The following is a 25,409-nucleotide window of genomic DNA, read 5'->3' on the forward strand; positions in this document are numbered from 1 at the left end:
ATGTTGTCAGGGGACAGCATACTGACTTAACAAATTACTAACATTTCTATATTTCCTATATAACATTGCTAATGAGCACGGTCCACTTAGAACTCCAGAATCGATGAATTAGAAGTCTCCATGGTGATTTCACCACACAAGAAACCTCTAAGGCTCAGTGCAGACTTTTATATCATTCCCTTCAAAGATTTAGTGTATTCTGTAGCACTTAGAATTAATTTGTCTGCGAATTAAGGTGCCCTTATGTATCCTGTTTATTAAGCTGTAAGATTTTATGCAAAATTCACAATAGTGTCTGTTTCAGCATCTAGCACACAAATGTATTCAATGAATTATAGTTTCTTTTCATTCTAAAATGTGTAACTAAGGAAAAGCTGTCATGATGAAGAAAGTGACACCTCCTAAGAAAGAAGCTAATAAGTGTGAGTTTCATTATGGTGTAAATATGTGCTTTTTATTCCTTATCTCAACGTGGGAAGCTAAATATTTGTTATGCCTTGAAAATTAACATGAGGCATTTTTCCCAGGATATAGTAAGAGTTTAGGAGTTGAAGAGTATAAAGGAAAATTATAATGCATAGGGGATAAATTGTATTTCCCAAAACTATCATGTGTGAGTTGAAGTCCAAAAGAATGGGACAAAAGCAGCATTTGAAAAAAATGGCTGTGACCTTCCACCTGCTTAAAGTACATGTTTGTGCAAGTGTGAACATGCATGTGCACACACACACACACCCTCCTCTGTGGAAAAAGATTGTTAAATGCTAACCAAGAGTAGGGTAACAACAACTTTACAAAGCCACATAACTAGACTCATAGACTCATGACATGGAAATTTTAGAATTTAGGAATAAAATTAAACAAATAAACAAACAAAAGCAAAAATCAACCAACCAAACAAAAACTCTTGAAAACCTACCTAAGGGGAAGAAGGCACATTGCCTTTGGAACAGAAAGTTTGTAGGACATAATGGAGCATATTTTCACAGTAATAAGGACAAATAACTATGAATTTTAGAGCCTATATTCTCCTAAACTGCCATCCTTGGGTGAAGATAGGATACTTAGAAGGTTTACCTCCTCCAGACCTTCTTGGACAGTAAGGGGACAAATTCAGAATAAAGCAGGGGTGGGAGGTAGGATAAAAGAATCAGGGACTAAGAAAGATTTTAATAACCTATGTTAACTCTTAGTTCATAAAAATATGATTTAAGTAACAAACCAGGACTGTGTGTGTGACTATTCTTTACATGGGATGGGCAGATACATAGAAATGAGGAGTCAGCCAGTGGTACATTTGTTTGTTTTTACTTACTAGTATGTGAAACCATAAGTATTATTCACTATAAGCTTTTAGAAAAATACAGATTTAAGGGCTTTAGGAGTAGTTCAGTGGGATAAATGTTTGCCACACAAACATCAGGACATAGGTTTGAATCCCTAACACTGATGTAAAAAATCTAGGAACAGTGGTGCATGCCTTCAATCCCATACAAGTAAGACAGGAGAATTCTGGAGATTTTCTTGCCAGCTAGTCTAGCCTAATTGTTAAGCTACAGCTTCAGTGAGAGAGTCTGTTTCAAAATATAGCATGGAGAGTGATACTTGAACATCAGAAAGAGAAATGGGGTGGGGGATAGGATAGGAGAGAGGGAGTGAAAGGGGAAAATATAGACTTAAATACATAGATCAAAGTTTATAGGTACCATTGTTAGGAAGAATAGAAATAAAATGTACAATTAACTCCAATTATAGGAAAAATAGAACAATCTATATAGTAGAAGCTAAAATTAAGCCACAGAAAGATAAACCTAGATGAATAGAAAATAAAATATAAGATGACATAGAAGATTCTGAAAAGTAAATCATTAAGTCCAACCAAAGTTAAAAGATAAGACACCTACTAGATGAGAGTAATGTAAAATGAGATAAAATACATCTATAGTATGCAGAATATGTGTATCTGAAGCAGAAAGAGGAAACTTGAAAGTAGGTGCAAAAATATTAATTAAATGATTTATAGAAAAAGAAAGCTATTTAATTCTAATGTCACGTGAAAGAAAATTCAATGAAAATGCATTAATGCTCAGATATTAATAAATAATGATATAGTGATTAAAGTCACAAACCTTTACACAACTAATGAATAACCTTCAATTATATAATAAAATTGATAAGCTTCAGGGGGTCAATTGACAGATCCTTGGCACACTGAGTTTATTAATATAGCATATAAATAATTTCACCAACATAATGAAGCTATCTGTATAGAAGAGAAGGAAAATGTTCTAGGAAGCAAAGAATATATAGTCCTCTGTAAATTTACATAGGATATTTATAAAAATAGACTCTTTTTGACTTGAAAATGATCTATTGTGTGTATGCTTCTGTATGATTTTCTGTGACTACAGTAAAATAGGTTGGAAATATCCTTATAATAATATTTGTATGTTGATGTAGTTAAAAGCAGTTCCAGAGATAAGCAGGCATTATATGATGACAGAGCTAAGCCACTAAATGGTAAGCACAATTAAAATGCTTCATATCAAAACTCTTTGACTATAGAGCAAACAGTACCCCCACTCTATCATCAGACTACAAATATCAAAAATAAGAGAGATATAGGAATGTATCCCAGGGATAAGGTACTTGCCTTACACACACAAAGCACAGGGTTGTATCCCTAGAAACAATAAAGAAAACAAAATGGGATAAATTTAACTCATACGCAGATACAAGAAAAAACAAGCACAAAAATGTAGAATGGAACACTTTACTAGGATGAAAAAATATGTGAAATGAAAACTGAAACAGATATAACTGAACATGGACACTAAAATATGGTAAGGAAAAGAGGTTGAAATGAGGATAGATTGACAAATACAATCAAGGTAAAACTCATAAATGGTCAAAATTAAAATTAGTAAAAAAGAAAGGCTATTGCCATACATTTTTAACTTACTGGAAAACTATAAATATTTACTAATATATTTAATATTCTAGATGAAAAATAAACTCTTTAAGCAAGAAAACAAAATTATTAAAGTTTTTATGATTAGGAAGTCTAAATAAGTCAATTAATATAGGTGATTTTGAAATATTGAAGATATACATGAAGAAGTATTGATTTACAGGCTTTTAAAAATAGTTTTATAGTTGAATTCTACCACACTGGAAAAAAAAATCCCATGTTTTGTATTATTTCAAGGCATAAGTAGGAAACCTAATAACACTGATAACAAACCAGCCAAGCAAAAACTCTATAAATAAAATTATTCAATCCAGTTTTATGAATAAACTATAATAATGCTAAATTCAAATTACCGTATCTCTCTATAAATTACATATAATGTTATCACCATTTAATTTTTCCCAAGATATCAGAGATGTTTCTATGTTACATTGCTATAACTGATTATATTAACAAAGTAAAAGACAATAGAACAATAAATGTATAAAAAATTGATAATAGCAACAAAGCAGGTGAAACCTATTCCCCCAATATAGGGAAGAACTCTTTCCAGGTCTTTGTAAAATATTTATGAATGGGGCTGGAGAGATGATTCACTGGTTTGGAGAGCTAACTGCTCTGCCAGAGGACTCAAGGTTGGTTCTCAGCACATTCAGGATGGCTTACAACTTCTGATAACTCCAGTTCCAAAGAATCTGATTCTCCTTTTTTATCCCTCAACAAACCAGCACACAAATGGTGCACATAAAACCACACAGTTTTACACACATACATATGAGTTTAAAACATATAGTCATAGTGAATAATCTAGAATTACTAAGTATATACCAACATACACTTCATGTAAGAGATCAATAATTTAAAGTTCATTGCATCAAGAAATCATCTTTTAAAGTCCTGGCCATCAGATGCCAAATTCCAATTGGATTTTAAAGAGAAATTTATGAGTCGATCTTAAAATTAATTAAGAAGAAAAACTTTAAATGTAGAAAATAATTTTTAAAAATGTGTGATCGTTTCCTTAGTAGTTTTGAAAACAAAGCATAAAGTGTGTTGATGTGCAAAAATAGGCCATGAGGCTGAAAAACTATCCAGAGTGGAGTTATGTATTGAAGTACTTGCTCTCTCTTTGCATTTTGACAGTTACATATGTGTGTATAATATACTGTGATTATGTTCAGCCTCAATTTACTTTTGTCATCCCCCTTAATTTCCCTTAGAGCCCCTTCTTCCTAACACCCCCCACCTCAAGTGACAATACTACTAATGAAAAGTAACACCCCTCCTCCATGATATAGTGTTGAAGGGCCCGTCTTACAAAAGAATCCATAACTCCTGTGTATTCCAGATTTGCAATGGCCATGTCATATCTGAATGGCAGTCTTTTGTGGCATACCTCTATGTTTCTTCATGCAGCCATAGTTTTTGTTAAACTTTCTCTCCATCCCCATGTTACCCCCACTCCCCTGCCTTATTGAAATATTTTAATGCTTAGTAACACCCTCCCTCATTACTAATGATTTTCTGATATTTCTAGGGCTAGAACATCGTCGTATCAAGGAGAGTGTAATCATTTATTAGTAATTTCGAAAAGTCACAAAATTATTTTTGTTTGTTGAATTTTAAGACAGGTTCTCACTAAGTATGGCTATCATGGAACTCACTAGATCAAGCTGTGCTTGAACTCACAGAGATTCACCTACCACTGTCACCTGAGTGCTGGGTTTAAAGTTGTGCACGACCACTGCCTATTACTTTAAATAATTGTGCCTTATACTCAAACTGTTATATCGTTTAAAATTTTCTTCCTTGCAAATATTAATTATGATAAAAACCTTAAGACAAAAAAGAACTGAACAAGGACTAAGTTGGAGAGGAAGGTGTTTAAAACATGAGCAGCAAATGGGAAGAAGAAAGACACAATAATGCACATTGTTTCTTCCGTGCAGAATTTAATTTAGCCTTATAGAATGTGACATGGAAAAAAAAGAATGTGACATGGAAGCAGAAAGGAGGTGGGAAAAGAAATGGATAAGGTAGTGTGGAGTGAATATAAAGATATATATGTATATGCCATAATGCAACCCATTGTTTTGTTTACTAAAAATACAATTTTTAAAATATAAAAAGAAAATAAAATCAATATTATATTAAAGGCAGATTTTATCATTCTTAACGTCCCCTTGAGGATCAAAGTAATTGTGTGCAAGATAGGATCATTTTGGTCACTTTAACATGTACTTTTTCTTATTTAGGGACAGCAGTCATGGGTCCCCCTGGTCCTCCTGGATATCCTGGTGAAAGGGGTCAGAAAGGTGATGAAGGTCCCCCTGGAATTTGTATTCCTGGATCTCCTGGAATTGATGGACAACCTGGGACTCCTGGCCTTCCAGGACCTCCTGGTCCTCCTGGCCCCCAGTTGCCATCCAGTAAGCTCTGTTTTTATCCTGACAAGTTGGCTATTTTGCTGTACTTCACTTATAAGTGAATCTGACTGAAGTTTGGCATCGTTATTTATGTTCCTGATATCTAAGAGATTATACAGTTATTTTTAGCTTGTGATTTTGGTGATTCATTGGTCTTCAAACAGTGTTCATTATCAACAATATGTTGCCATATTGTTTTTTGTGTTGTATCTTTTCCAGAGAAATAATTGAAAATAAATATTTTTCTAGCATTTCTGGATTTTTCCTCTAGTCTTCTCAGCATTTATCAACAATTAATTAACTTTTTATCTTTAACCTCAGGTGATGAAATCTGTAAAGCAGGCCCTCCAGGGCCCCCAGGATCTCCAGGTGATAAAGGACTCCAAGGAGAGCAAGGAGTAAAAGGTTTGATCTCCAAGCATCCTTTTATTCTTTATAGTCATTAGCAGAATGCTCTGTATTCTAACTTCTGTCTTAAGACAGCTATTCCCAAGCTCACACTCCAGTATCATCTCCTTCACAATAGTGTATATTTTCATAGTGTTGATTTCATATCTCAGCACTCTTTAGCTTACAACTTCTAATAACTTGACTTCAGCCCATCTCCCATTGAGACCTACTTTAGACTAGCCATAACTTAACGGTATGTTTTCTTTCTTCTTAATTTACTTTAAATTACATGACCACTCATTGAAATCAACTTTATTATTAAGCTTGACTGCTATGCTGTTTCCTCGCTTCCTTTTCTTCATTTGGAACTGAGGTTTAGCTTCTTCATTTCTCTTTTTATACTTACAATAATTATCACTTCAAGATTCTTAACTTGCTTCCTTCTTCATCAACAAATTAAAGTAATAACAAACACTTGCAAATTTGCAAATCTACATCACCACATACACAGAGATGCTCATATCTGTGCCTAGGCAGTACATTCTTAACTAATTTGAGTTGCTGTTTGTACATAAAACCTAGTAGTCTGCATGCCCTCCTGTTTTCCTAAGGGTTTTGATTCAAAAGTTCTTACCTAGTTTTTCCAAGAAAGTTAATGACCATAGTATAGGCCTTTGTGGGAAGAAAATCAAGGTGATGAAAAACATGGAGGCTCTATTTGCATTAAAATGCTTGATAAGTCATCCAACAGACAGACATTACAGATGAAAATGTAACCATTTTATCTAATGTACAGTGTATTACTACGTAGAGGACTGTGGTAATAAATTAGTAGTATCATGCAGCTGCTTTGTAAAAGAGTAGATTTTTGTCATGCTGAAACTGGTTGGGGCTGGAAAATCAACAAGAGGGAATTTGGGGTCATTAGAGTTTCTACAGTTGAAAAATAATAATGATTTTCTATTGCCATTAGTCTTGCTTTAATTTTACATGGAAATTGTAATATACATGATTATTTAATTTTTGCTTTTGTTTTGTAAGAGTTTCTTACATTTCTATCTATTTATGGTAGACTGAAGTTAGTGTTAAGTGTCAGTAGTGGGTTTAGAATTAAGATTTGGTTGGGTCTTTGGTAGCATTGGTTTGTATTTTGTTTAGGAGTGATGCTAGTTTTTGCATATACTACTACATCAGTGTCAGTAGACGAGCATTTAGACCTCTGATGCACTAATTGAATAATTAAAGGTATTAATAATGGTGGCTTTTTATAGAGTTAATTATAGTTGTATTATTAACAAATTATGAGGTAGAGGTTTTTGTTGAATTTAATAATGTGAGAGATTGAATAATTTATGAAGTTGAAGAAACAGATCTTGATTAAGATGCAATAGGCATGACTGTGTTATAATGCTTTGGAATTTGAGTAGTAGTGTGGATTCTTAGTCCTTACTTGCCTTTTTATTATAATTGAGATTATTCAAGTAATAATAGTAATGCTCAAGCTATAAATAATAATAAGAATTAAAATATAGGTACTACAATTAAGAAAATAAATATAATTTATCTTTTAATTATTTCATTATTTCTATTTTATTCAGTGGGAATTAAGGGTTTATGTTGATATCTAGATGATTTAGGGAACTGATTTCTTAACTAGGTTAAGTCTAGAAAATTTGAAGCTATATTTTGATTAATTATTAGTTTATTAATAAATAACTTCATTGTAGTTGAAAATCCTAGGATAATAGAGGAATTGTGGGTAGATGAAGAAAATAAGATGTAGCTGAGGGAAATCATTGAAGGAATGGATGTGTAGGTATTTGTGGGGCAGTTATGAGACAATATTGTTTGACATCTGAAATCTTGTAAAATGCTGCCAAATAGTGGGATGTTTCATTGGCTTAATTAATAATGGGAGTTGTTTTCTTAAAAATAACTAATGCAAAGTATCCAGATTGCCCTAAAATGTTGAAAAGGAGGATTCATATATGGTCCAGAGGAATTGAGAGAGGGGAAAGAAAATGACCAAAATATACTGTATGAAAAATTAAATAAGTAAATAATATGAATAGCTTACCAAGTAAAGGTAGATGGGATAGCTATATTTGTAAGATTGCCACAAATTCTTTGGGGGTGATAGAGGTAGAATAGGGTAGGATAGTTTTTAAATCTTTAAGCAAAATGTGTAGTTTGGTCATGAATTCCCTTGTAGTATAAAAGGCCAAATAACTAGTGGTGTATACCTAACAGGTGAATGTGCAATTCATTATTTTAAGTCTGCTTGTGAGAAAATGGAGCTTGTTCTAATGATGGCTCTTCTTTTTAATGCCCACCAGTTTCTCATGTAACTTACAGTGAAAGCTACAGGCTAATGTGACCTGTTTGTTTCACCATAAGCCATTCATTTCCCTTACAAATCTATAAATTGGTCCCACTTCCTCATTCTTTTCAGAAGATTGATCTACAGGCCATTCCTTGCCTATACATAGAATATGCTATACTTCTTATGCAAATGCCATGCCTTTCATTTAGCTCACATAGATATCTTGTCAATGAGATCCATCCTGACCTCACCCTATTTAAAATTGCAACCTTTCTCCCACCTACTCATCCCTAGCACACTCACAGTCACACCTAACTCCACTTCCCCGCTACAAATGTATTTTCATATGTATTTAAAAGCTTACTAGATTTAATATTATATTAAACTATTTAATATGTAATTTAACAATTTGTTGTCTTTATTGTTTATTACTCCTTTCATTTAGTAGGAAGTTAGCTCCACAAAACCATGTAATTTTGTCTATTTTTTAATCAGTATGTCACAAATACTTAAAGCTGTTATCTATCTACACTAGGCACTCAGTATTTATTTGTCTAAAAATTGATTTTAGACATAGATTTCTCTAGTCACACAGTTGGGTAGGAGTGCTATTATTCCTTACAGCTGACTTCTTTAGAATCACATCAAAAGAAGGTTTTAAGTAACCTTTCCAGTAATATTTGTTTTTTGCCAGGTGACAAAGGTGATACTTGCTTCAACTGTATTGGAACTGGCATTTCAGGGCCTCCAGGCCAACCTGGTTACCAGGTCTTCCAGGTCCTCCAGGTAAAATATCCTTCATATAGTCAATCTTTTAAAATACTTTGGCTCTTTGGAATATGCTAATTGTTTTATAATGTTAGTTTACCATTTTATAGCTAGTCACTTATGTCTGGAATTTTTGAGTATGAAATGCTTATCTTATGAAATAAATTGTACTTCTGTTTATAACAGGAAGCTACCAACATTCTCTATTACAGCATTTGGGATTCAAAGAATTACATTGTCCCAAAAGTGAAATGACAAGGGTCAGAATTTTCTTCTGGAACTAGGAAAAATGTTCATGCTATCTAGACCATGAGTATGGTTTCCAGAGGCAGAGCCACTAGGGATATATTACATATAGTCATTAAGGAACAAGGTTTCTATTAAACTTCTGGCAACCAGCTGCCAATATTCTTTCTACATATATGGTCTCTCTCCTAATTTTGAATCATTTTTCAGAACCGCCACTATTCCACTCCATTAGTTTTAACATATGCTAATATTGCATATTCTTGAGGTTATATATAAAAATGTGTGTCTAGGCTGATAACATATCCCAGACTGATTAACAGTCTAGTGTGTCTATCAATGAAAAAATCACTAGGAGTTAGGAAATACCTTTAGCAAGTTTCATAGCTTCCACTATGAGCTAGTAATATAGCCTGTACTTCCAATCTAGTTTGTCTTAAACTTGAGATTAAATAAGACTCACAAAGAGGGCTTGTTAAAATTCAAATAGCTGGATTCCATCCCCAAGTTCTGATTCAGTAGCACTGGATTAAACACTTCATATCCAAGTATTAACTTTTAAACTAATAACCAAGAAATAGTAATAATGCAGTTAGTGCAGAGATTCATCTGTACGACTACTGCTTTAGTAACTTCTTTTCCCTGTAATGTCTAGTACTAAATAGAGCTCTTAAACCAAATATTAAGGAATGGCAAGCCAAAGAAATAGCTAGCAAAGATGTAGGAAGATTGTATAACTGAAAGTCAAGATAAGCAGACTCCTTTCCTTTCTTCTCCCAGTGCTATTAGGATGGATATAGGGACTCATGCCCCACCTCGCAATTTCTTGTAGCTAAACTTTGCAAAAGAATACTCTGAAGTTAGAAATACATGAGAATGCAATGGTGTAAGTGCTGTTACATAGTAATTTATAAGAAAGTCTGATTTCTTCCTATTGAGTACACGAAAGAGGAAGGAATCTGAGTTAAATGTGGTAGAGTTCTCTATTTAAAATTGAAGTTTGTGATGTGCTGATTTATAGATGCATGTGATTGAGGGCTTAAGACTCAGTGCTCACCTGATCTATGTGTGTCTTAGGATCTCTTGGAATCCCTGGAGAGAAGGGTGACAAAGGACAAGCTGGGGCAACTGGTCCAAAAGGATTGCCAGTAAGCTTTGATTATTATATTATGAACCGCAAAGTACTGAAAGATGCCATGTGCCCTTTGATTTTCACTTATGAACAGACACATATAAATTTAGTTTAAATTATAATTTATTTTATTCCTTCCCTCTCTCTGTTTTGCCATCCTTACTTCATATGTTACTTTGTATGGTAAATGTTATTATATGGGTTAAATGGGGAAAATTAGAGGAAAAATGTTAGAAATAATTTTGATTTCCTTTTCTTCTTTCTTCTACCTCCTTTTTCCTCCAACTCAGGGCATACCTGGACCTCCAGGTGCTCCAGGCTTTCCAGGGTCAAAGGGTGACCCTGGGGATGTCTTCACTCTTCCAGAATGAAAGGTGACAAAGGAGAGCTGGGTTCCCCTGGAGCTCCAGGGCTTCCTGGTCTACCTGGTAGTCCTGGGAAGGATGGTTTGCCAGGACTCCCTGGCCCCAAAGGAGAGCCTGTGAGTTGGATTAATATTCTTGCTTTTATGTCAAAATGTCATTTAGTAATGTTTCCTACAGAATGAGGTTCTATCTCAATGGTAAAACTTATACTTGGTGTGTGTGGAATCCCTAAATTCAATTCCACCCCCAAAAGCGCTTGCTAAATTAAAATAAAAAGGGAGCCTATTACTTAGATAAATATTCTACTAATGCCTAAAATAAATATGATTTTACATTGAAATGGCACATTGATACTAGAGTTTCCTTACTGTTTTCTTTCAGCTTTATAAACTCCTTCTTAACTCAGTATAGTATTGATTATTACTAGTTATGATTAGATGGAGAGGAAGTTAAAGTTCTTAGGAGTCAGTGAGGGATTCATATTATTCAAAAAATCTCTGGGATTTTTTCAAGCATGAAAAGAAATCTAATTTGTTTTGTATATATAGAAATGGTTATAGATTTATGTGAGTAGACAGACAGATTAAGATACTAAAGAGCCAAACACTGAGCATAAATGAACAACCTCTTTTTATATTCAATATACAGTACAGGATATTTGAATGGGATATATATATATATATATATATATATATATATATATATATGTGTGTGTGTGTGTGTGTGTGTGTGTGTGTGTGTGTGTGTGTGTGTGTGTAGGATAAATAGACAATAGCCATCACAACTCATGGTAGGATGTAAGATTTTTGAGAGCAGAGACTTTGATCCACTCATTTTCTCAGCTTGTACCACTGGAAGATAGAGTTCAGAAATATTTGTTGAAGGAGGTAATGAGTAAGTAATCATCGATTCAATTTAAGAACATCATAACACAGTTATATAGCATAACTTTAAGGAGTACTTATGGCTGGGTCATGTCTGGTTGTTACATCAATGTTTTTCTGTCTCAAACATTTTCATTTTCAGGGTGGAATTACTTTTAAGGGTGAAAGAGGTCCTCCTGGGAACCCAGGTTTACCAGGTCCCCCAGGAAATAGGGGACCTATGGGCCCTGTTGGTTTTGGGCCTCCAGGCCCCATAGGTGAAAAAGGCATACAAGGTGTGGCAGGAAATCCAGGCCAGCCAGGATTACCAGGTATGTTTACTATTGTTGTTTGTTTTATTTTAAAAGCAGAATGATGAAAGAAAGAAAGAAAGAAAGAAAGAAAGAAAGAAAGAAAGAAAGAAAGAAAGAAAGAAAGATGGATGATGGATAATAGATAGATAGATAGATAGATAGATAGATAGATAGATAGATAGATAGAGAAAGTAAAAAAAAATCCCAGGAAATGTGTTTCTCTGTTTCTCTATATGCTTATAGGAAGGAATGTTTTTGTTTAAAGTGAGATTTTAACTTGTTAACTTATTTCAGTCAATATTGATAGTGTTATTTGTATTTTGTTCTTGTATATATGTTTCTATAGTTGTATCCATGTAACTTGGAAGTGCACATGCACATAACTGTTTTTATTAATATTTTAAAAATGGTATTATAATATAATTATGATTTTTCTGCCTTACCTTTATCCCTCTAACTCCTATCTCCCATGTAAATGTTGTTTGATATGTATGTTCCTACATGTACATTCCTAAACATACATATACACACACACATACACACACACACACAAACACACACACACACACACACACACTTAAATACATAAAATATCCTGCTTGGTCTATATAATATTGCCTTTATGTATGTTTTGCAAGCCAAAAACATGTACCTTAATTTTGGAGACAGGGTCCCTCACAGAACCTGGAGCTCATTGATAATGCTAGGCTGACTAGCCAGTGCGATCCAAGCATCTGCTTCCCTCCAAACCCTCAGTATTTGGGTTATAGGAGTGTGCTGCTATGGCTACAGTTTTGTGGATGCTGAGGATCTTAATACAGATTCTTATTCAGCAGGCAATTTGCTGATAGAGCTACCCTCCCATCCCAATTCATGTTTTGATGCTCAAGGAAGAAGAAGATAGGTGTTCCAGATGAATGAGGAGAGAGAGAGAGAGAGAGAGAGAGAGAGAGAGAGAGAGAGAGAAGAACGAGATTTCCTATGTCTTGTTTATTGTTGTAATATCCATGTCTTCTTCAATTGGATGATAATGGTCCATATTGTGTAAACAGACCTTCCTTCTTTAAGTCACTGATTTAAATAAATATACTTCTCTTCTGGAATCATGGGCCATAAAATAGACATAATTATTTTATTAGCTATCTGAATATCCTTTAATTTAGGCAGGCTGACATGTAAATTTAATTATCAAATTATCAATCACAAAAGTACCTAAAAGCATCATCTGCTTTTTCTTTTTGAAATTTCATCCTTCTGTTTGATACCTTCCTAGAATATATAAAGTGGGATTATTATCATTAGTCAATTAAATGATTCTCACTGGGAGTGATCCATTTGCTTTCAGGTCCTAAAGGTGATCCAGGCCAGACCATAACCCAGCCAGGGAAGCCTGGTTTGCCAGGTAACCCAGGCAGAGATGGTGAAGTGGGTCTTCCAGGTATGCAAAGAATTATTTTATTTCAAAATATCCTTATCACTGAACTTCTTTCTTTTGGATATTCCCCATTCTTACACTGCTGTTTTTCTGTAGGAGATCCTGGACTTCCAGGCCAACCAGGCCTGCCAGGAATACCTGGTAGCAAAGGAGAACCAGGTATCCCTGGGATTGGGCCTCCTGGACCACCTGGTCCCAAAGGTATGTAGAATGAGGTATGGGGAAGTATAGATTTCCTGGTTAGCAAGATACTAATCTTTCATAATATAAAACAAAGTAGATATAACTTCTTTGGTATATGTCATTTTAAAAATGTATATGAAATGTCACATTGGGGGCTGCATAGATAGCTTAGTGACTAAGAGCACTGTCTGCTCTCCCAGAGGACTAGGGTTTAATTCTTAGCATATCCATGGTAGCTCCTAACCACTTTTAACTTTCTAGGTCTAGTGGATTCAATGCCATCCTCTGGTTTCTTAGACTCTAGGCGCAAACATGGTTCATGTACATATAGCAGACAAACCACCTATATACATATAATTGAAATGATAAAAATAAATATTAAAGAAGAAAAGTCATTATATGCACTTTAATTCTAGAGACAGAGTCTCTCACTAAACTTGGAGTTCATTTTCTACAACAGCCTAGTGATGAAAATATCTACATTTCAAAGATGCAAAAATCATTCATGTGATAAAGAACATCATGGGAATAATTACATTTGTGTTCTTCATTGTATTCTTGGAGATTAGAATAGTTCCTGGGAATGTAGCAAGAAGTATACAAATATGTATTGAATTAGTAGATTCTATTCATCAGAAAACAGATTCACTGTACACATATGAAATGTTTTATCCCAAGTAAATATACACCCTTGATTTACTGAAATTTTTAGTTTTCTTTCCTACAATTCTGCTTTACTTCTCCCAGAATTTATTCTTATGACTAGCAGGGCAGTACTTTTGGATGATGACAATTCCTTACTTCTACCAAGTAGTTTTTTATGAACGACAGACTTGATTTTGTGTGTTAATGCTTACATAGCACACAAGTTGCATCTGGCTCATCTGTAGAAGTACATGTTCGACATTCTGTCACATTACATCACAATGTAAGCAGAAGGGAAGGTCTGCATTTATGTATGACATTGATCACTATATTTAATTCTGATGTATTACGTACTTCAGAAGAGCATATCTTCTCTACAGCCATTACTCTGTGGAGATGAAAGGATAGGGAGATTGAGAGAGTCGCCGATATCTATTAGGCCTGATTCTACGTGAACATACACAATGTTCCTGTACTTGTAACATGTTGGTGTATAAAGCATGACTAGGGAGATGAGACTGTGACTACCTAAAAGTTTATTCTTTCTGTGGGTTAAAAACAATGACTTGATATTTTACAGGTTTTCCAGGAATTCCAGGACCTCCAGGAGCTCCTGGGGCCCCTGGAAGAATGGGTCCAGAAGGCCCTCCTGGGTCACCAGGCTTTCCAGGACCAAAGGTCTGAAACATTTTTAAAGGATTTATTTATTTTTACCTTTATGTGTATGAGTGATTTGCATGCATGTGTATATATGTGCATCATGTGGGTGCCTGGTATGGTGACTTTGGGGATTAGAACAGGGCTTTAGATGCCCTGAAACTGAAGTCACAGACAGTTGTTAACTAGCATGTGGGTGCTAGGAATCGGACCTGTGTTCTCTACAAGAGCACTCAACTTCTAAGCCACCTCCAGTCCCAGTCTGGAACATTTTAACTTACCCCCTTTTCATTTTTCTGTCTTCTCTACTGTCCTTAGTCCCAGTTCCTATTCATCTTAGGCATTGCCCCAAGTCTTTATTATATTGGTAATGCTTAGCTACATTTTTCATTTAAAAATAACCAAGCCCAAACCATCTTTAAGAGAACAAGAGTTAATGCTTAGATCCAAAAAGTTTCTGACCTTGTTTTAGACTGGTAGGTTGTGAGATTAGATGAAAAAAATTCAGTGATCAGCTTGGCCTGTGTTTATGTATACAAACAGTATCCCATTTCGTACTTACTGCACATGTGTGATGACTGGTAAAATTATGCTGGATATATCAAGCCCTTCCTGTATTGTTTCCTCTGTCACAATTCCATTAAATATACAAAAATCAAATCACTGCTCTTTGGTACTACTAATAAATAACTCTTTTTATATTTCTTCCAGTGTATCTTATTTAACCTCAAACACTTTTTAGTCAGCCTTCAGCAAACTGCTGCAGCATGTAATTATCCCTGCTCTTCCTGAATTTTCTCTGCTTAAATGATTTAATCTCACTGGGTTTCCTTCTTATTACTTGTTTTCCTTGGGAAAAACAGCTGACAGACTCTCATAAGAAAACTACATCTCTGTTGGCTTGTTTTTATTTTATGATGAACATTTTCAAATAAATGCAAAAGCCAAAGAAATAATGTAATGAACTTTCACTTATGTGTCAACCAAGTATGAAATGACTACGATTATAGTAACACATCCTTGATCTTCTCTTGTTTTTCAGGAAGGGGGTGGTCTCATTTAACTTAAATCTCAAAATTATAACATTTCACTTACAAATGCTTGAATATTCATGTCTAACTAAATGGAAATTTTATACAGAAACCACAATGGCAGTATAAGACTTAATCATGATAAAAATAATTATTTGGATTATCTAATTCTCAGTCCATATTCACACTTGAATAGATTGTTGTTTAATTCTTTGCTTTTCAGTTAACTTTCATATTTTGAAAACAGTCCAACTCATTTAATTTACTTTTACTAAACACTGTTTCTGACCCTTCTGGTTATTCTCTCTAACATGCCCATTATTTTTAACTTAATTATCCTCTCCTTACTATGGAAGAAATATATTACTTTGTATTCAATGCTTTAAATAATTCTTTGTAGTTAATGGTAAGCATCAGGAAAGTCACGGGACTTTTCCTTGTGTTTTGTCATGTGTATGCTTAAGGGAGAGCCAGGATTTGGGTTACCTGGGCCACCTGGGCCACCAGGATTCCCAGGTTTCAAAGGAACACCTGGTCCAAAAGGTGATCGTGGTTTCCCAGGACCTCCAGGTCCTCCAGGACGCACTGGCTTGGATGGGCTACCTGGACCAAAAGGTATGGAGGCTCTTGCTACTTTTCAATTTGTTTTAAACTTTCATTGCTGTTGAAACCTTTGGAAAAGATTATGGGTAATAAGCAAACTAATTGGAAAGCCCATGATGCCTGTCTGCCACTGTTTTAATTTTGTTCACATTCCACTAGGTTTATTTTTTTCCATTTGTCAAAACAGAGGATATAATAGCCTCTTGCCTTTTGATTTATTTGTTTTGTACAATTTAAGAATTACTCCATGTAATTTAAATTTTAAAAAAATTCAATGGCCTAGTATTGAATTACATTGGTTAGTACTTGTAGGAATGGATTTTTGTCAACCTTTTCTGATTACAACTAATATTACACATGTTATTTAGATGTGTGCAGGTATAACAGTAGACTAGAGTAGCAGAAAATAACTTTTTCAGTAAAAGGTAAAAGAATCTATGGGTAGTGTGAAATGTCTCTCTGTCTGAGCCATTTTATACTCCTACCAACAGTAAATAAAGCACTTGTCTTCTCCAACCCCTTCCTAACTATGGTTTAAAACAAAAACAAAAACAAAAACAAAAAATGTCCTGTCTTTTTCTAGCCTGGTGGAAGTAAGTACCTTTATCAGTATAATTTTTACTTTAAAACATTTTAATGTCATATTTTCAAATACACAGAAACTTTAAAAAGAATTGTACATCAAAATGGCTATCTGCCTGCTGTTTAGGCCCTCCTTATATTACAATATTTTGTCTCATTCCAAATTATTTTTAAATAAAAGTAATTCTGATATAATAGCTAGAAATAGGGCTCTACAGAAAGAAACTTGCCAAGTATGTGAAAGGTCCTGGATTCATTCTTCAGCCCCAGAAATGGAAATGTTCCATATAATACAAGGTAGAACAGACAATACCATGACTGCGCTATACATCCATCACTGATGTTCTATGATGTTTTATTATAAATATTTTGTATAATTTTGTCCATGTATCCATCTCTAAATATAATCATTGATTTTTTTGATGAATATCAAAACAAGTTGCAAAAGTGGTGCTCTTCTCCCTAAACACTCAGCAGGTCTATAATAACTATAATCCTAAACGTGTCTATGTATTTTATTTCTATATAAAATCCACAGTTGTATTGACAAACACAATATAGCATCATGTATTCCAGAGCTGGGGATGCAGCTCATTGTAAGTGCTTTTTCCTGCCACACTCAAAGTCCTGGCACACACACACAGACACACACACAGACACACACACACACACACACACACATACACACACACACAGAGAGAGAGAGAGAGAGAGAGAGAGAGAGAGAGGAGAGAGAGAGAGAGAGAGAGAGAGAAACTGTCCTTATTCCAGTTTCCAATTAATGTGTAACAACCATACCAATATCGTTATGAAGCTTTTTAAAAATAGTGTTATTCTGTCTGTTGTAGAATTCTTAGATGTGGAATCATGAAATATGTGCATTCATATAAAGTATCTTTCACTGAGCATGTCTTTAGAAAAATTTCCTAACTACTTCTTATTTCTAGTAAATTCTTGAAGATGCCATTGTTAGGTGTCGGGGACCACTCTGCCAAATGTTGGAACCCGCACTGCCAAAAGCTTGGGGGCCAAAATTGTTAGAGCCCACACTGCCCCAAGTGTAGGAGGCTAAATTGTACCAGCTCGTACTGCTGCTCCAGTCCGTGGGTCAGGGTTCAGCAAGAGAGAGTGAGGGCGGACACAAGAATGGAGACCAGAATGTGATTCAGTCCCGTTTATTCTCAAGTCTCTCTTCTTCTCTCTTTCCAAATCCAAGTCTTTCCCTTGTTCCTAGTCCAAGTCCCAAGTCTCGAGTTCCTAGTCTCTAGTTCCTAGTCACTAGTGCCTCCAAGTTCCAAGTTTCCAGTCCCCTCTTCTGTCTGCCTTTTATAAGTCTCACTTCTTAAGTCATGCCTTTAAGTCTTGTCTCTAAGTCACACCTTTAAGTCACATGCACCCAAGGGAAAATCCTGGGTATATAAAACAAGATGTTATCAGAGTGTGCTCAGCTGTTGTAGGTTGTTGAAAACAAGTCTCTTGTCAGGGTATATGGATCAAGATGGCTGCAAGGATGATAGCTGCCTTCTGTCAGCTCCCCACAGTTAGGATCACTGGGCTGGGGTCTAGTTGCTGAGTATTATGAGAGAAGCTGTTGGAAAAGTTCTGTGAGTCTTTTGATGGATATATGCTTTGAGTATGCTTATACATATAGCTAAGATTAGGACCATGCTCATAAGTGTGTACTCACTTGAATAAGAAACTATTAGATGTTTGTACAGCATGGATTGCCACTTTAAAATTCACACTAATATAACATTTTCAGTTAATCATGATTCTCCCCAATATTAAAGTTTTACTTGCTTTATGATAATATCATAAATTACAAATTTAACTTCTCTGATGACATAGAATGACCGGTTTTTATTGGTTCTTGTGGATTATTGTTATTTGCCAGTTTGAATTGATGGGCTGTGTTGTGTCTTAGGTTAAGTTGAAGGTGTCCCTAGTATACCCTGAATACTTGTCATTTTTTAGAGTAAACTCAAGAGTATTTTATTCCTGTATTGTTTCCCTGTTTGTATTCCTAGAGTATTTTAATGCCAAGTTTTGATTTTATTGTTTTACTTATGGTTTGTTACTATAATTTTGTGTCTTATGTAAGAAATATGTACCTGCCAGGCACTGTAAAGACATTCTGACCTATGGTATCATTAATCTCAAATACTTTGTATTTAAATCACTTATTTAAAATAGAAGCCCAACAGTAGTTTATTTGGCCATTTCTATCACATCAAATACTGTGTGTAGATTGGTCCTTTTCTGTGCTGACAAGCCTGTTTTACTCATCTGTTTCACTATCCTTTAACAAGTATCATATTGTTTACACACACACACACACACACACACACACACACACACACACACACGATCCCATAATGTAAAAAAAAAAAATAGTTTTCTTGTTAAATTTTTTAAACTATGCTATCTACTTTGATTTTCTTCTCAACATAGTTCAAATGTCTGTGTACCCTACTATGAGTGAAATTACTGTCATTTAAGAACCTCATTATCCCTGTTTACAGTTGATATCATTTCCCCATTTCTCTACTACTTTAACCTTCTTGAATTTGATATCTTTAAATATAAAAATAGGTTTGACATAACTAACTCAGCTGATTTTATTTCATAGTTCAATTTGCCAAGAATAGAATTCTCATGATAAATATTTTGGAGAATTGTCTAAATTAAATTTATATTCCCAAATCATGTTGAATTGATTTTCATTGAATCAATATATATCTCAGCTTAATTTTAGCCAGAATGGGTTTTGTTGTAAAAATTCCCAAAATACTCTGAGACAACAGAAAATTCTTTTATTAATACCTATATATCTTTGACTAAATAATTTTGAGTGACTGTAAATCACTCAAAGTTATAGTGTTTCCCATCACTTTATCTTTCTTAACTTTAAGCTCATAACTAAAAATTACAAATCAAGTATTCCAAATGATAATCTACCAATGGTCTTTTTAAGAAAGATATATACTGACTAACTGTTTTGAGACACGTTTTTATGAAGAAATGAACTGGAGCCTATTTGAAGCATGAACTTTTTTACCATGCATTTGCTTGATATTTTGAAGGAATTTTAGGATTTCTAGATTTTTAATAGTAAAATCACAGTAGAGTTTGGAATGTTTTGCTTCATTGTTTTCGGTTTTTGGTTTGTTTGTTTTTTCCGACAAAACTCTCTATGTAGCCCAGCTTGGTCTTGAACTCATTCTCCTGTTCCTATCTCCCTGATGATGAGATTTGAAGATGAAAGTTATTGAGTCCTGCTTCAAGTATAGTTTTTAACAGGCTAGAAGAATTAGTATTTGGGCAACTTTTTCTATGCAAATACTTAATTTGTCCAGCATTTATATTCATATGCCATACCATGTGATGCCATACCATATAATAATTGAGTCACTAGAAACACAAAGGCATAAATTATGCTCTTGAAAAATCTCAGAAATTTCTCTGTATTATTGAAAAGAAAATCTAGGTCTGTGGTTTTCAACCTTCCTAATGCTGCAACCCTTCCTCATGTTGTGGTGACCTCCAACCACAAATTATTTGTTGCTAATTCATAATTGTAATTTTGCTAGTGTTATGAATGGTGATGTAAATATCTGTTATGCAGGACATCTTATATGTGACCCACAAATGTTTGTGACCCACAAGTTGAGAACTGATGATGTAGATAGTATTGATATGATGGTAGTTTTCTCAATGATAACTTTTATGAATGAGTGTGACAATTATTTTTGAATCAATATATTATTGTCAAAACTTAGCTAGCACACTACAATAAAAAATTTACCCAACATGGCTGTGGTTTATGCTCAGTGGTAAATTACTTGTATAGTAGGTGCAGGACCAACATCTCCAGAATCTTCAAATATTAGACATAGTTGGAACAAATATCAGATTTTGAAACTCAATGGCTTTACTGAAATAATTAAGTTGGTGTGTCATTTTTCAAAACAATATGGACACCAGCAATAAATTTAAAAGTTAATACACATGTTAAATAGAAAATATACATAAGCTTGAATATCAAAACTTAATTATACTAAAAAAGAATAAAATGATGACTTGGGGAGCAATCTGTTTACCTCTTATATTATTTGTTTTCGGGATCTCATTTGAGGTCTTTTGGAGATGTAGGATGTGACAATATGCCTGAGTCTTTTGAAAGGATATTGGAATCAAAAGAAATGATGAAGAAAGTACCATGACAAATGAAATGATTTGTTTGAAAATATTAAAATTAAAAACTTTTGATAGTAAAATATTCTTCATTTCTCAAAATAAAAAAATGTACATAATATATTTATAAGGAAACCATAAACTACTAACAACCTGACATTTTAAAATTGTTTTTAAAACATTCTACATATTAGTGAGAAGGCTGACTGTTGTCAGTTATTCCCATTTATAAAGATAAATCATTTCAATGAAAATTTAAGTAATAATCCAGAAGCACTTCATGTAACTGATTTCAAACCTTAGTATTTACCAAATATACATTAATGCATGTTAAAATGTCACTGATATTATGACATTATAATGTCTCTGATATTGTGAACCTGTGCAGTAATAACAACTGGAATAGGAGAAGTGTTCTGAAGCATACATATGTGCGTACAGAAACTTAGAATTTCACAATGGTGTTTTATTAGTCAGGAAGGAAAGAATGAATTCTTTCAAAATTGATATGAATAAATGATCTCACAAAATGAACATCTAATGCATAATATTTTAAAATAGAAGTTAGAATTATAAATATTATAAATTTGAAAAGTAAGTTTGAACTATAAGAAAATATATTTTAAATAGTATAAGTTTATAGAATTTCAGCAGTTATTTTAAATAAAGTAAATACAAAATTACAGATAGAAAACTGTAATGCTATAGTGTCCATTATTAGGTGGTTTTTACTTGCCACCCTCATCTAATGAATGTATGGTCTTTTTAGTCTTGACATTATGGTGATGGGTACAAAAATAATTCCAATAGAATGGTGTCTGGAATTTATTAGCATTGTTATTTGTAGCCCATGTCACTGAATAGGAACAGAAAACCCTTTATTTGTCTTGCACAAACAGAACATTAACCAAGAAAGGATGTACTCATGGCCCTTAAACAAACCTTAGCAAATTAAAAATATATTTATTAAAAAGTCAATACCAGGGGCAGGGGTTCAGAGAGGAGAGGGGGGAGGTAAAAAGAATTCAATAACAGAAAAATTAAATAAGGAAATTATACCAGGAATATAGCTATGCTTGAGAAAATCCTAATGTATTTAGAATATAACTAGAATATATAAATAAACCATGAACCAAAGAAGACATCCTTAGAAAAATTAACTAATATGTCTGATTGAGTTAATATGATTATAAAATATATCTAGTGGATCAAAATGAAGTCTTTGTGCTAAAAATTATACTAAGAAAAGAAGAATTTTAAATTATTATTTTTATGAAAATGATAACAATGAACAAATTGAAGAGAATGTTTGCAGGATAACATATATCAATTTATATGAAATTTTAAAAATGGAAATTTATGTGAATCCAAATGAGTTTCTTCCAAAAGTCCAATAGAATTGATATACACATGAATCCAAATGAGATCCTCTGAAAGTTCTAGTAAACCTAGTAAGCACTGAGCCAAGATGACTATGTAAATGGAGCTGTGTGAGTTATCAATATTAAGAGTGAAAGTGGAGACATCATTGCAGTTCCATTGTAGACATTAAAAGATAGCAGAAGACCACAGCAAATAAGTGCATGCTGATAAACAGTAACAGAGAAAGTAGACCAGTTACAATGTATTGCTAAAATTTATTAATTACCACTGATAATGAAATTATAGATTTTCTTTCTAAAAATGAGCTTGTAGTTAAAACTTATCTATCAAAAACAGAAAACAAACAAACAAACAAACAAAAAACCCTTCAGGTCCAGGACTCTGGAAATTTGTATCAAACATTCTAAAAAGCAGTAGTATTGTTTCTACACAGCTTCTTACCTGGTAGAATACTGTGGATTGATCACTTCCCAGTGGTTATAAGGGTAGAATTACTCTAATATCAAATCCAGGCCAAAAAAAAAAAAAAGCAAAACAAATAAATGAACAAAAATCACAACAAAAGAACCCCTAAGTTATAGACCAAAATCTCTGAAGAACAAATAGGTAAAAAAAAATTCCAAACAACAAGAACACATCAAATATTACAATACCTAAAAAGCAACCCCAGCATGACCTTCAAGACCACCATGATCTTAAGAATACAAGCTGCTTTGACATCTGAAAAGTATCCAGTATAATTTGCTATTTCAACAGTCCAATTACATCTATACTATTACCTGAAATATTATTAAAATTATTTGATAAAATTCAACGTCCATTTCTGAAAATAATACTTTTATAAAATTGTGAACTCAAGAAAACCTGTTAGCTGCCCTGTGGACTCAGCATATGGTAGTTTGAGGCAGATGGATGGTCTCAAGTTCAAGGACATCCTAGAGTACTTGTTTTCAGGCTACAAGGAAGGCTCTGTTTCAGAAAAAAAAAAAAAAGAACCAAGTGCAAATGACCATCTCTCTTTGCTTTGGATGTGATAACAAGAGCTGTCTTAAGCACTTGCTCTCATGTCATTTCCTTCATGATGCACTGTACCCTAGAACTGTGAACAGAAATGAATTCTTCTCTAAGTTTCTTTTGTCAGTTTTTTTTTGTCGCATTGGTTCATTGTCTCCTTTTCATAGTCACAGACCATAGCCCATTGAACGGAGTCAACTAGTTTTAGGGTGGATAATTCCCTACAGGCTTATTTAGAGGCTTGGCTCTAAACCCTGTCAAGTTGATAATCAATATTAAGTTCCATGTGATTTGAAAATAAAACAAATTCTCAGCTCATAGACAGTGTAAACATCAATGTATAGTCAAATTTTGTTTAATTTTAAGTGAAAGCATAGAACAAAAATCTATAGGATCATAACCTAGATAAAGAATTGTTGAATAGGACACTAAAATCATAAATTGGAAAACTGCTAATTTGGACTTCATTAAAATAAAATATTTTCATTTCATGTATCTAGCAAAGTATTAGTAAACATAGTATATATAAATTCTTAAAACTCAACAGTCAAAAACCATTTACCAAATTTAAAAGTAGAGTTGAGAAATGTTGGCAACAATTTAAATATATTTCTATTTCACCTCTAAAAGCATTCAAATGGTAAGAAGAAGCATGTAAGAATCTTCAATACAGTCATCTGCAAAATGTGGGTTTAAGCAACGATGAGATAGATACATAACTATAAGAATTAGCTTTCTTTTTGAGAACAAGAAAAATGGCCCACAAATATGTAGAATAGTAGAGTTTTTCACACAGGTAGTTAGAATCCAAAACAGTGCAGCCACTTCAAACTCCAGCACAGGACCAAGGACAACTTTGAATATGTTGTGCTAGTTTATTAAAAAGGAAAACAGAGTCTTACTCTCTGAAACAGCAAACTCAATTCTAGGTATTTGTTAAAGAAAACTATGAAGCTTTGCATAAAAATCTGTAAGTCTCTGTTCATAGGAGCTTTATTCATAATCCACAAGAATTGGAAACAGCCCAAGTGTCCGTCAAACAACAAAGACTAACACAATGTAGTGTATTTATACAATGAAATATTCAATCTGTGATGTTAGAAATCAAGTCCAGGACCTCATGCATGCTAAACATACATTCTAACTGCTGACATAAATTGTAGCCCAACATGTATCTTTCAAAAATGTACACAGTCAATTTCAGTAGGAAAATAAATCTTTTCAACGAACAGTGCTAAAATGATTGGATATCTGCATAACAACATGCATTAATGAATTTCAAATGCATTATATTAAGTGAAAAAAGACATACTCAAGAAGCTACATACTGCCTGATTTCATTTGAAACATTCTGAACATGGAAAACCTGTAAGAAATAAAGTAGTCTAGTAGTTGTAAGAAACTTGGCATGTGGACAGGGATCAACAACCGATCACTAGTCCTTCTGAGGATTGGTGAAATGGTTCTAAATCTGCATTTTAGTGGCAGTTATACAACTGTACACATTTCTCAAAACTCATCCAAGTGTGTAATGAAAGAACAGGTTTTAAAAAATACAATGTTTTTATTAGTTTTTTAGAAATTCATATATACTATGTAGTTTTCTGACTCTTGCCTATAATGCCCTCAAGATCTATCACTCACCTCTCCTTGCCTCCCAATTTTCTGTCATCTTAAAAAGTAATCCACTAGGTCCAAATGTGTGCATCTCATATACTCAAGTCTATTAGAACAGGAACAACATCCCACAGACCACACCTTTAAAGAAAACTGACTTTCCCTTCCCTAGAAGCTATCAACTGTCAATAGCTCCTATGCCAGGAATGGGGGCACATGAGCCAAGCTTCTCACCCCTGAGCAGGACAATAGATTGGTTTGATCCTG

General features: G+C 33.8%; 1 protein-coding gene across 1 annotated transcript in view; it reads left to right on the forward strand.

Moving 5' to 3' along the window:
• Col4a5 (collagen type IV alpha 5 chain) overlaps positions 1 to 25,409 on the forward strand; it is a 177,855-nt gene that overhangs the window by 100,129 nt on the left and 52,317 nt on the right. The window contains 12 exon segments of the mRNA XM_076918781.1: positions 5,227 to 5,400; positions 5,719 to 5,802; positions 8,805 to 8,870; positions 8,873 to 8,896; positions 10,202 to 10,272; positions 10,547 to 10,619; positions 10,622 to 10,737; positions 11,648 to 11,816; positions 13,144 to 13,236; positions 13,330 to 13,434; positions 14,642 to 14,739; positions 16,214 to 16,364. Coding sequence (XP_076774896.1) covers positions 5,227 to 5,400; positions 5,719 to 5,802; positions 8,805 to 8,870; positions 8,873 to 8,896; positions 10,202 to 10,272; positions 10,547 to 10,619; positions 10,622 to 10,737; positions 11,648 to 11,816; positions 13,144 to 13,236; positions 13,330 to 13,434; positions 14,642 to 14,739; positions 16,214 to 16,364 — 1,224 coding nt within the window.

The sequence above is a fragment of the Arvicanthis niloticus genome, chromosome X (genome assembly GCF_011762505.2).
Source record: "Arvicanthis niloticus isolate mArvNil1 chromosome X, mArvNil1.pat.X, whole genome shotgun sequence".
NCBI lineage: Eukaryota > Metazoa > Chordata > Mammalia > Rodentia > Muridae > Arvicanthis > Arvicanthis niloticus.